Below are 13,461 nucleotides of genomic sequence, written 5' to 3'. Positions count from 1 at the left end.
ATTGATAAATTCAACGTACTGCATGAAAAGTATCATCAATAAAGAGTCCTCTACCTTACAGTTAAAGACATTGGTTGCATCCAAATCAGTGCTGCAAAGAATATTGAAAGGCCCCCCCTTAATATAATATAATATTCTTGATGTCAAACAGCAAGAACAAACAAAATATTTTTTAAATTTTACTGAATCACCATCATTTTCTTAGTGATCCCTTCTCTATTCCATCTGCCTTCTCCCCTCTGCTCATGAAGCAGATTTCCAGCTATGGGACAATCCTCCTGGCCCTTGTATCTACTGTCCTTGGGTGTCAGCCTCATATGATGTTATTCTATACTCCACAAATGAGTGCAGTCCTTCTATGTCTGTCCCTCTCTTTCTAACTCATTTCACTTAGCATGATACTCTCCATGTCTATCCATTTATAAGCAAATTTCATGACTTCATCTCTCCTAACAGCTGCATAGTATTCCATTGTGTTGATGTACCAAAGTTTCTTTTTTTTCTTTTTTTTGCTTTTTGGGTCACACCCAGCGATGCTCAGGGGTTACTCCTGGCATTGCACTCAGGAATTAGTCCTGGCGGTGCTTGGGGGACATTATGGGATGCCGGGGCTCAAACCCAGGTCGGCCGCGTGCAAGGCAAATGCCCTACCCGCTGTGCTATCGCTCCAGCCCCCCAAAGTTTCTTTAACCAGTCATCTGTTCTAGGGCACTTGGGTTGTTTCCACATTTTGGCTATTGTGAACAATACTGCAATGAACACATAGGTACAGAAGTCATTTCTACTGTGCTTTTTTGCATCCTTGGGATATATTCCCAGAAATGGTATTGCGGGGTCATATGGAAGCTCAATTTCTAGTTTTTGAAGGACTGTCCATATTGTTTTCCAGAAAGGTTGGACCAGTCAGCATTTCCACCAACAGTGAAAGAGCGTCCCTTTTTCCCCATATCCACACCAGCACTGGTTGCTTTAAGAACAAACAAAACCTTCAGAGAAAAATGGAGACAATCTCCTTCACATTAACAATCTCCAAAATGTCAATGAACTGAGATCTATCAAAAGTCAGTACAGCTGGATTATCAGGAAACAAAACCCAGCCTTCTGCTACTTACAGAAAATATAGCCTCAAAGAACTAAAAACAGTCATAATAGCCAATGGTATACTTAAAGAGATATGGCCATACTTGTATCAGACCAAATAGCATTCACACTAAAGAAAAACTAAAACATAGGGATAGAAATTGGCTAAAGAATCAATAGGTCAAGAACTCAGACCTCAAGTAAACCAGACAGTTATTATTTTAAAATTAGTTATTCAGACTTCTGGCTAGATAGAGGCTGAGCTGCAGGGTGAGTGTAAGTAATTGGACTGATTTCAGATGGAACCTCTCTGGATCATCAGAGTTGTACTATAGAGATGAGGAGACAAGGTGGGTCCATGGGTCAGTTCCTCTATGTGTGTGTATTGTGCACATCTACTTAATGTATGGTGAAAGTTTCCAAGGTTCACAGAAATTCAAAGTGTTACTTGACTCCGTATTAAAGGGCACAAACTTGCTCTCAGCTTACTGATGCAGTTGTCTACTTTTCTTTCATTACTATAGAACTAGCAACTAGATTACCCAGTCCAAGCACTTCATGCTTTGCTAATGGTAAAACAAAGGCCCAGAGAAAAGATGTTTGTTTCTCAGTGCCACATAGGAAGCAAATGGTAAAGACAGGACTATAAACTGATCTCAGTACGGTTTTTCAGTGTGCTTGCCTATAGCAGATACCACTTTTCTACTTGCTTCCTTAATTACTATGGTAGAAAAATCAGAACATAGAATTGTCAGAAATATTGATTATATAGATTTTTTACTTGTAAATGGCTTACTGGTCATCTCTCATACACAGTGAATCTTTGTGTTAGCTATTTCTATAATAATCTCACATAATATCAAGTTTGTGTCCATGATTCAAAATATTAGGATGCTATAGTCTGATAGGGCTATGTAAGGTATTATTAATTCCTACTTATCTATACTCATTGGACTTAGAAAATAGATTTCCTATACATTAATGAGCTATATTTTCCAATTAAATAAAGACTTAACAAATTATTCCACATACCTCGTCTATGAAAGGCCAAAGGAGAGGAAGATAGAGCAGAGACATAATTTTCTGCTTTAAAACAAACCTCCCACCATAAACATACATTATACTTTTTCATCTGACAAGTTAAAAAAATGAAATTGAAGAGATAAGAAATTGAAAATATGATTTCCCCTGTACTCAAGCTTGTCATTCATTGGAAATTAATTACAAATTAATTAATTAATTAATTGATTACAACTCACATAAATAACAGAAAATAGAGGTCCTATAATAGAAAAATAGAGGACTTGTAATATCAAAAATCACTTCTGAAAGGGCCAGAGTATGACTGTCAGTACATGCCAGTCAAGGAGTTTTCCTGGATACAAAAAAGAAGCAACTAAACATTAATTCTTGGTTTAAGTTGAGATTATTTTCCATCATTAACATTTGGGTAAATAGACAAAGGGAAAGATCCCTAGGAGAAGGATCCATGCTACAAGGTTGGGTATAGCAGCCATCTGCCTGCCCCAAGATAAGAAACAGAAACACTAGAGATAAGATAGCCTCTGAGAGAAAACTTCTGCATTACAAGCACAACAACCCTTAAGATAATATAGTAATATCTAAGCCTAACAAAAGAAAAATAAAATTGTTTGCCCACCTCATTAGGTAGAAAAGTATAAAAAGGGAGAGCAGTTGCCCCTTACTGGAACTCCATTTAGAAACACCCTTCCACTACTACTAGGAGTATTTCTACTATCCAGCTTGCTTTTATTTGCAATAAAAAACATTTTACTCTGTGCTTAAGAAATTAATCTCCTCACCACCATCCTCAATTGGAAGGTAACAGAAATTAGTTCATGGTTATACCATAACCACTCAAATTAATCTCTTTCATTTCCCATAAGAATTATGTAAAAAAGTCACTATTGCCTTGTAGAATTTACTTTGGTATAGTCTCTTGTTTATTTTTGCTGTTGTTTTCTTTGCCAATGGAATCAAATGATGGGTGGTTTCTTTGAGTTCCAGAACCTGAAAAGATTCCTTATATTTAACTCAATGTATTTTATTTATTCTGGTCTAATCTTAAGTCCTTTGATCCACTCTGAACTAACTTCTGTGTCTAGTGTAACACACAGACCCAATTTTTTTTTCTGCATGTAGTTACCAGTTTTTCTAGCACCATTTCCTGAATGGGCTTTCCTTGCTCTACTTCATACAATTAACATTTTCAAAAATTAACTGTCTGTGGCATAGAGACACAGTACAGATGGTAGAGCATGTGCCTTACAAGCAGCTGACTTGAGTTTTATCTCTGGCATCACATATGGTTGCTCAAACCCCAACAGGAGTGACCCGTGGGTGCAGAGCCAGAAGTAAGTCTGAAAACCTCTGGTGTAGCCCAAAATCAAAACAAAAAATTAACTGTCTAAGGTTGGAGTGATATATACTGCAGGTAGAGTGTTTGCCTTGTACATAGCTGACCCGGGTTCCAACCTCACACCACATACTGTCCCACAAGCCTGCCAGGAATAATCCCCGGGCACAGAGGTAGGAATATGCCCTGAGCATCACCATAGATGGCCCAAAACCCATACAAAATTAATTGTCCATAGATCTGAGGGTTTATTTCTCTCTGGTTCTCAATTCTAATCAATTGGTTTGACTTATTCACACTCTATTCATTACTATAGTTTCTCTAATATAATTAAAAGCTAAGAGCTATGATACCTTCCACCTTCCCTTTTCTCAAAATGGCTTTAGGCTATTTATGCAGTGGTATACCTCCATATAAATTTTAGGGAAAGACAACAAAAGCAAAACTAAACAAATGAGACCACATCAAATTTTAAAAGTCTTCCATGGCAAAACAAACTCAGCATAAATTAAATGATCACTGTATCACTGTATAACTGTCATCCCGTTGCTCATCATTTGCTTGAGTGGGCACCAGTAACGTCTCCACTGTGAGACTTGTTACTGTTTTTAGCATATGGAATACACCACAGGTAGCTTGCCAGGCTTTGCCGTGCAGGTGGGATACTCTCGGTAGCCTGCTGGACTCTCCAAGAGGGATGGAGGAATCTAAGTTGGGTTGGCTGCCAGCAAGGCAAACACCCTACCCCCTGTGCTATTGCTCCAGTCCAAATTAAATGATACACTGCAGAATAGGAAAATAATATTTGCACACAATACAATAGAAAAAGAGATAACAGGTAAATATATAAAACACCCATGAAAATAAAAATAATAACAACCCAATGATAAAATGGGGAGAGGAGATGAAATGGTATTTCCTCAAAGAAGACATATGGATAGGTAGTAGGAATGTGAAAAGGCATTCATGGTCACTTATTATCAGGGAAGCATAAGTAAAAACAACAATGAGATATTACCTTAAAACAGTTCAGAGTCTCAGGCCGGGCGGGCATCGGCTCGAGCTCCGCCGAAATTCGACCCGGGTGGCCGTGCCTTTGCACAGCTGCTTTGCTGCTGAACACCCAGAATCCAGAGCCAGCTATATTACTTGGGGTCCCAGCAAGTGCTTGCAGCCATGTCTCCCGACTGTGAACTAAGCTTTTGCTCCATGCTGCCCCAGGAAGTGAAATGATGCAATTTCCAACTTAAATCTTTCTGGACTTAATTACTAAAATACAGAAATCCTAAACCTATCCAATCTCTTCATTCTCATCAGTGGAAAACTAATTATCAAATGTTTCCTTGTCAATAGGGCCGTATTTTTGGGGAATAAACTCCAACAAGACTCGTGAGTTCTGTGTTGAAACTCTAACAACAACAGAGAGTTTTGGGTTGAAATATGGACTGTAATCAAGGTAAAGAGAAAATGAAGTGAAATTTATCAGTTATGCAGTTAGGGGGGAGTGGGAGGTATACTGGTTTTTTTGTGGGTTTTTTTTTTTGTGGTGGTGGAATTTGGGCACTGGTGAAAGGAAGGGTGTTTGAGCACTGTATGACTGAGACATAAGCCTGAGAACTTTATAATTTTCCATATGGTGATTCAATAAAATAAATTAATAAAAAATAAAAAGAAATAAAAACTTAGTGGTGGAATCAAGGTTGATATTAAAGATAAGCTGAGACTGGTTTCTTTTGCTGGCTTGCTTCAGACCTCCTTTTATTATCTTTGGTTACCTAGCAACAGAAAATGTTGAGCAAAGGCCAGATGATACCATTTAGACTTCTGTTTTGTGATTTCCATTTACCATATTTCTTTGATGTTCACATAATGGCCCATATTAATGTAAAAAATAAGAAATAAAAATTTGGCTAATAAAACAGCCATTTAACTAAAATAGAATGTGTTTGTTCTTAAAATGTGTTATATAAACTTCTTTGAAAATTCAAAAAAATTAGTGATAGTGTAATTTTAAAAGAAGTGAAAGTGATTTATCTTGAGGTGACTTTTTTCAAATTGCAGGTTTATAGGTGGCTGACCACAGTAAGAAGTTAATTGCCTGTTCTTAACTAGGAACATTGCTATAAGTGATCTTGGAAATATTTTTGTTCGTATCCAGTGTTTGTATCACCTTGAGACTCATTTTAATGATGCTCTGCTCTTTTTTGGTATTGAGTCTTAGTTCAACAGAAAATGTGAGCTACTTTCAACTTTTTTTTGTCAAAGAATTGTATACAAAATTTAAAGCTTCGAAAAAAGGAGATTATCATGTTTTAAAAATTCTCCAGAGGTATAATTTATTGCTTTCTGGTATAGTTATCAATAATTTTTGACACTAATCAAGCTATGTAATATTTCTACAATACTTGTTCTTTTTATCTCAGAAAAAAATTACCAGTGCAGCTAGAGTATTTTCATGTAACTGTATTTAATGGAGAATCATGACAATATAATGGAAAAATTCTTAAAATTAATATTAAATACATAATTTTATGATACTATGCATTTATAATTACATATGATTGGTTTTATAACTATCTATGATTTAAATTTATAATGAATGTTTGAAGTGTTCAATATTTCTAAAAAATATGCTTCTAATAATGTCTAGCAAAAAAAAAAAAAACAGTTCAAATGGAATATATAAGAAAGAGTGGAAACAACCAGAGCTGGCAGGGTGAAAAAGGAACCCTCATTCACTTTCGGCAGGAATATCCTCTAGTCCAGCCTCTACAGAGAGCAGTACTAGATTTCATTAACATCAGATCATAATAGAATTTTCATATGACCTAGTGATCCTACTTGTTGGAATCATCACGCAAAATACTAAAACATTCCTTTGAAAAGATATATGTAACACCATACCCATCCATGAAAAAACAATATTAATAGTACTTTGAACAAAATATAAAAAACAGTCAAAAAGGAAAAAAATAAATAGCACAATAATAACTCACCTAAAAAAATTCAAAAGTAAAAAAAACCTATGTTCACTGCAGCACTTACTACAATAGCAGGGACAATGAAACAACCCAAAAGTCCAATGACAGAAAAAATGGATAAAGACACTGTAGAATATCGACAAAATAGAATGATATGCTGTACAAAGCAAAAATGAAATCATACAAGTCACTGCAATATGAACAGAACTGGAGAATATTATGATAAGCATTATAGGGAGAACATAAGCCAGATGATTTCATTGATCTCTGGAATTCAGAGACAAAATAAGGAACAGACTGTATAGAACAACAGCAAACCCTTGGCTCTGGATTATATAACTGGCAACAAAAGAAAATGAGATGAATGAGAATGAAAACTGGACTAGAGCTGATAGGGGTCAAGGGCACTTTTGTGGTAATAGAGTGCCTCAGCCTTGCACACCAGTATAATATGCATTAATGTTAAAACCATCTTACTGAAACTAAACTAAAATTACATATTGAATAATTATTTATCATACCTGGCATAACAAAATACTTCCACATGTTGAATGGTTTTGTCCTGCCTGCTGAGAGTTATAATGTCTTCATTTTCAAGGATCTGTTCTTGCCATGCTAGACTTTCATTTCCAGTGTCATTGTTTTCCTAAACAAAACACAGATGCAGAGTTTTAATTAAATGGAGCAACTTCAGCTGGTTTCCTGATAAAATGTATAGCTCATCAAAATTCATGCTTTTTCTTCCATCCTATCAAGACATAAAAGCAACAATCACTGAAGTGACTCCAGAATAATAAGCCAAATTCAAAAGAAAGAGAGGAAAATAATGTGTAAAATCTAGCTCTGGTTTCTAGCAGGTTATGAGACATTTTAATGAAGTGATTTAGACATAGCTGTTTTGATACTGCTTTAAGAACTAGGACAACAAACTTATCAATAGTGAGTCAGGTGGATTTGTTGCACATCCTACTTGTAAAACATTTTTCCACATTTTTCTATGTAATAGTTTCTAAATTTGATTTTTCTACTGACATTCTGATCTTTGAAGGCTTGACACAGTGAAAAGTCACTAATCATTGTGAGAAGTCAAATTTTGATTATATGAAGAATATGAAAAGTAGTGACTCAAACCTAAGAATTATTATAATTCTTGCATACTTGATAATAGAAAGACAATATAAAAATTTTATAAACCATGTAAGGGCTCAATGAGGATTCAAAGTGTTATATTAATCTTTTCAGTAATTCTTACTTATATATTATAATGAAAATTATATAGGATAGCTGATTCTGAAGATAGGGGATTGTCAGAGATGTTAAAATATACCTTTTCCAAATATCAAAAATCAATTTTTTCAAGAAGACTTTTTGAGAAGTTACAACATCTGGAGCTCCAAGGGGTCATGCCCAGTGGTATTTAGGGAAGACCACATGGTGTTCATCTGGGTCACCTCATGGAAAGCAAGCCTCTGATCAATCTCCTGACCACTTGAATAAGTTTCATTCAGTAAAAGCAATTTTGTTCCACAGGCCCACTAAATTGCCTGTGCTGAGGTTAGGACCGACTTACCAGTCTTGACCCAAGCCAGGCACGTCCCTGAGCACTGGTGGTGGAGCTGGGTTGCGCATAGAGGTGAAAGCACTCTTTTTCTGAGTCCACCTCCCTTGCTCCCCACTTAACCAAGCCACTGGCAACAATAATAAAGTTTTGCGTTCATAATAATGGTGTCTGATGGACTTAACTCGAAAACCACACCTATCACCAGTGTACCAATATCCCTCCCCGAAGGAATCCAGTCCCTCTCCGACTAAAATGCCTCACATGCCCCAGTTCAACCTTGTGCATCAGTTCCCCCATTATGTTGCCTTTAGACACGTGATGCTATTTCAATGCATCATAGAGATCATTCTGTAGCTGTGTCTTTCATTCTGACTGACTTTACTCAGCACTACATCCTCTAGTTCTGCCCATGTTGCTGCAAATAGCATAATCCTGTTCTTTCTTAGAGCTGCATAATAGTCCACTATGTACATATACCACAACTTCTTAGGGATACTCTTTTGTGGGGGTGGGGCTCACACCCAATGGTGCTCAGGATTACTTCTGGCACTGCATTCAGGAAAAACTGGCAGTGCTCAGAGGACCATATGGGATGCCAGGGATTGAATCTGGGTCAGTTGTTTGCAAGGCAAGTGCCCATATGCTGTACTATTTCTCTAGTCCTATACCACAATTTCTCGATCCATTCATCTGTAGTTGGTTACTTTTAGGCTGTTTCCAAATCTTGGTTATTGTACTAAGTTCAGTAATGAATACAGGTATACATATATCCTTTCAAATTAATGTTTTTGTGTTTGGGGGACTATGCCAAGTGGTGTATTTCTGGATAATCTAGGTGTTCTATTCCTATTTTCTGGAAAAAAATCTGAAATAGATTTTATACAACAGTTTCTGCAGTAATAAGATCCTACCTTTAGGGTAAAAAAACTACTAAATTTATTTCTGTATTTTATTTATTCAATTTTTTATTTGCCTTCTCTTTTTCAGTTATCTCCCTGGCCCAACTTTCTTCTGCTCTTAATTATACTCTCAGTGACTTCTTTTTTTTTTTTTAATAATCAATCTGACATTTTTAATTAATATTTTAACAATGGTTATTTTATATATCCTTTAAAATCATTATGCAGCCTTTAAGAAAAGTTTAGAAAACAAAAGTGGAAATTGAATAGCCTGCAAAGATAAATCGATAAAACCATGATAAATTACTTGAGGAATAATTCAATTGAAAATGAGAATCTGTCTACTTTTATAAATATTCTATTACAGATGAGAATAACTAGGGAGAACACATATGTAGCTATTCTAACCAATTTAACAATTATTAATGATTTATTGTTATACTTGTTCTGTTTAGAAATTGTTGTTATTCTTATTTTTACATTTGGACTGCATATTTTGTTGAATACTTTTCCACTTTAACCTTAATGATTATTTTTTTTTAATTAATTTATTTTTAATTAGAGAATCACCGTGAGGGTACAGTTACAGATTTATACACTTTTGTGCTTATACTTCCCTCATACAAAGTTCGGGAACCCATCCCTTCACCAGTGCCCATTCTCCACCACCCGTAAACCCAGCGTCCCTCCCACCCTCCCCAATCCCATCTCCCCCCCACCCCACCCTGCCACTGTGGCAAGGCATTCCCTTCTGTTCTCTCTCTCTAATTAGCTGTTGTGGTTTGCAATAAAGGTGTTGAGTGGCCGCTGTGCTCAGTCTCTAGCCCTCATTCAGCCCGCAACTCCCTTCCCCCACATGGCCTTCGACTACAATGTAGTTGGTGATCGCTTCTCTGAGTTGACCTTTCCCCGGAACGTGAGGCCAGCCTCGAAGCCATGGAGTCAACCTCCTGGTACTTATTTCTACAGTTCTTGGGTGTTAGTCTCCCACTCTGTTATTCTATATACCATAGATGAGTGCAATCTTTCTATGTCTGTCTCTCTCTTTCTGACTCATTTCACTCAGCATGAAACTTTTCATGCCCATCCACTTAACTACAAAATTCTTGACCTCCTTTTTTCTAACAGCTGCATAGTATTCCATTGTATAGATGTACCAAAGTTTCCTCAACCAGTCATCCGTTCTGGGGCATTCGGGTTTTTTCCAGATTCTGGCTATTGTAAACAGTGCTGCGATGAACATACATGTGCAGATGTTGTTTCGATTGTACTTTTTTGCCTCTCTGGGATATATTCCCAGCAGTGGTATTGCTGGGTCAAATGGGAATTCAATATCTAATTTTTTGAGAATCGTCCAAATTGTTTTCCAGAAGGGCTGAACCAGTCGGCATTCCCACCAGCAGTGAAGAAGGGTCCCTTTCTCCCCACATCCTCTCCAACAGCGGTTGCTTTTGTTCTTTTGGATGTGTGCTAGTCTCTGTGGTGTGAGGTGGTATCTCATGGTTGTTTTGATCTGCATCTCTCTCTCAGTGACTTCTTAAATATGAAAAACCATGAATGACTACGATCATTTTAAACAGTAAATCTCCAAATATTTGTTTCAAAATAATTACCACAGAATAGTTTTTCCCTCAAAAACCATTGTGGGAAAATATATTGTCTTATATTTGAACAAACTCTTAGAAAGTGCTCTATCAAATATATATTACATATGCTTTAGCCAACATAAATATTTAGGTTTTTTAAATTACTTCTTACTAAGTTGAAGGCAGTGGGAAAATTAACATAAACGTTAATTATTAAATAAATTAAGGTATCATTTCTATACTACAGGTGAAATGATTTTTTTCAATGTAGGTCTATTATGTGACAGAAAATATAACATTGGCAATGTAAAAACCAGGTAAGAGTAAAAACTAGATAAGAACTTTACCTGGTATTCCTTTAGCCAGGAAAGCAGTCCTGAAAAGCTAAAACTTGCCCAGTTTCCTCCATAGTAGCTTCGTCTGCAACAAGATTTAAAAAAGAAGAAGAAATTAAATGGTCTGGAAATTAAGTCACTTTATCAACTACCACACGGCTGACCTGGGTTCGATCCCCAGCATCCCATATGGTTCCCCGAGCACCACCAGGAGTAATTCCTGAGTGCAGAGCCAGGAGTAACCCCTGAGCATCACCGGGTGTGACCCAAAAAGCAAAAATATATATATATCAACAACCCTTTGACACTTAAGTACATTTCCTGTTCAGTACCATGCTTCAGAGCTCAAAAGCATTGATAATTGAGATGATGAGATAAGAGGAAGTGGAAGGCTTAAGTAGAAGTGAGTCTGTCAGATCCCATAAGTAACTCTTCTTTGTATATGCAATCACAATTTTCCTAACTGCTAGGGGTGCCAGACTATATGAAGTCAATAATTAATTTTTTAAGCAGAGGCAAAATATTGGGTGTGTGAGTGAAAGAAGTTCCATTGTCACTCTGTTGTGATCTGGGTAAGCCAAATCTAGTAATTATTTCCTTACATAATAGCACTTTAGACACCTCTCTGGATTTCACAGTATGGGTGGGGAATGCTTCTACCTATCCAGTGAAGGTGTCAATAAGAGCCAATCAATATTTGTACCCTGATCATTTATACACTTACGTGAAATCAAATAAGTCAGTCTTCCTCTGTGTAGGTTTCTTGATGCTGGTACAGGAGGTGCTAAGAGAGGAGACCTAGGATTTCCACTAGGTTCATTAACAGTACACAAAGTAGAGCTTCAAGTCAATCTCTTATTGTCCTGTTTAACCCTTACCCATAGAAAATACTTTTTGATACCATTGTTAGAGCACCTCTACCTAAGTGGAAGGCCTCACATGATCCTGTAAAAATTTTCTACTGCACTAGACCAAGAATAAGGAGCTTCCCTCACTTCAACTTAGTCCCTTTGAGTTATTTCATGGCAAGCCTGTTTTGAATACAGATTTCCTGTTGAAATCCCCAGGGAAAAAAAAAGATAACAGTTGGAAATTCCCCGATTTCATGCTTTGTACTACAAAGCAATATAGTAAATAAAACCGTGTGATACTGAAAAAAAAAGGGCAGACCCAGATCAATGGAACAGAACTGAAAATCCAGAGACAGACCCACAGGAATATAGTCATATAATCTTTGATAAAGGACTAAAATATATGAAGAAGAGCATAAAATATATGAAGTAGAGGCATATAAGGAATGCCTCTTATACAAGTGGTAATGAGTAATCTGGACAGTCATATGCTAAAAACTAATGAACTCAGGTCTCTAATGCAATGCACAAAACTCAAATTAAAATATATTAAAGACACTGGTATCAGATTAGAATCCGTTAGTCACATAGAGACAGAACTTAAGCTAGAAGCATCTTCAAGGATGACACACCTCTGACCAAAAAGGGGAGCAATAATAAACAAATGAGATTGCATTAAATTGAGAAATTTCTGCACCTCAAAAGAAATGATGATTAGAAAAGCCTGCCCAAAGACTGGGAAAATCTTTCTGCCAACCACTTATCTGATAAAGGTTTAATATAAAAATATAAAGCATGTTAGAATTTTACAAAAAAATTCCAACCCCATCAAAAAAGGTGGAGGGAGAAGAGATGAACAGAAACTTCTTCAAAGAAGAAATGGTCACAAGTGGGGGGAGAGGGGAATTAGGAAGAGAAGCGACTGCTATGACAATGACTGTTGGAAATGATCATTCGGACAAGAATGGAGAGAGAGAGAAAAAACAGGAAGAGGAAGAGAAGAAAGGTGCATACTATAGAGGTAAACTGGGGGTTAGGTGGAAGGAGAGAAACTGGAGATATTTTTGGTGTGAAATGTACATTGGTGAAGGGACATTGTTGGAATACTGTATGAAAACCCAATCATGAATCACTTTGTAACTATATATCTCAAGGTGATTTATTTTTTTTAAATGTTCACCTTAAAAATAAAAGAGAAAAATGAAAGTGTTCCATTTGAGATTGGGGACCAGGAACGGGGGAAAGAGGAGTCCACTGACTCCACTTTTTATTAAATATGGTATTAGAATCCTGGCTAACAATCATCCAAGAAAAACAAATCAAGGGGATCCAAGTTAGAAAATAAGAAATCAAATTATCACTATATTCAGATGACATGATAGAAGGGTCCAGAAGACCCTAATGAGTCCACAAAAAAGCTCCTAGAAACAATAAGTCAATAAGCAAAGTAGTTGGTTACAAAGTCAACTCACAAAAATCAGTCCCATGCTTATATACAAAGAATGAATCAGGGAAAGCAACCAAGGAGCCATTCTGTTTAAAGTAGTGTCCAAAAAGAGCAAGTATCTAGAACTCAAGTACTCAAAATATATGGCAGATATATACTATGATAACCTTAAATCACTTAACAAATAGGTAGAAAAAGACCTTAGGAAATGGTAAATTAGTCCATGCTCATGGGTCGGAATAAATGAGTATTAATGAACAATTAGTTTTTGATAAAGGAGCCAAGGACATGAAATGAAGGATAGCCTCTTCAAAAATGGTTCTGGTAAAACTGAATAACCACAT

General features: G+C 36.5%; 1 protein-coding gene across 1 annotated transcript in view; it reads right to left on the bottom strand.

The window, feature by feature from the left end:
* CHM (CHM Rab escort protein) overlaps positions 1-13,461 on the bottom strand; it is a 139,373-nt gene that overhangs the window by 99,273 nt on the left and 26,639 nt on the right. Inside the window, exons 3-4 of the mRNA XM_055121783.1 lie at positions 10,832-10,904; positions 6,960-7,084 (exon numbers count right to left, since the gene is read on the bottom strand). Coding sequence (XP_054977758.1) covers positions 6,960-7,084; positions 10,832-10,904 — 198 coding nt within the window. The remainder of the gene's footprint in view (positions 1-6,959; positions 7,085-10,831; positions 10,905-13,461) is intronic.

This window comes from Sorex araneus, chromosome X (assembly GCF_027595985.1).
Source record: "Sorex araneus isolate mSorAra2 chromosome X, mSorAra2.pri, whole genome shotgun sequence".
In the NCBI taxonomy this organism is placed as follows: domain Eukaryota; kingdom Metazoa; phylum Chordata; class Mammalia; order Eulipotyphla; family Soricidae; genus Sorex; species Sorex araneus.
Note: the sequence above shows the minus strand (reverse complement) of the source record. Positions and strands in the feature narration are given on the sequence as shown.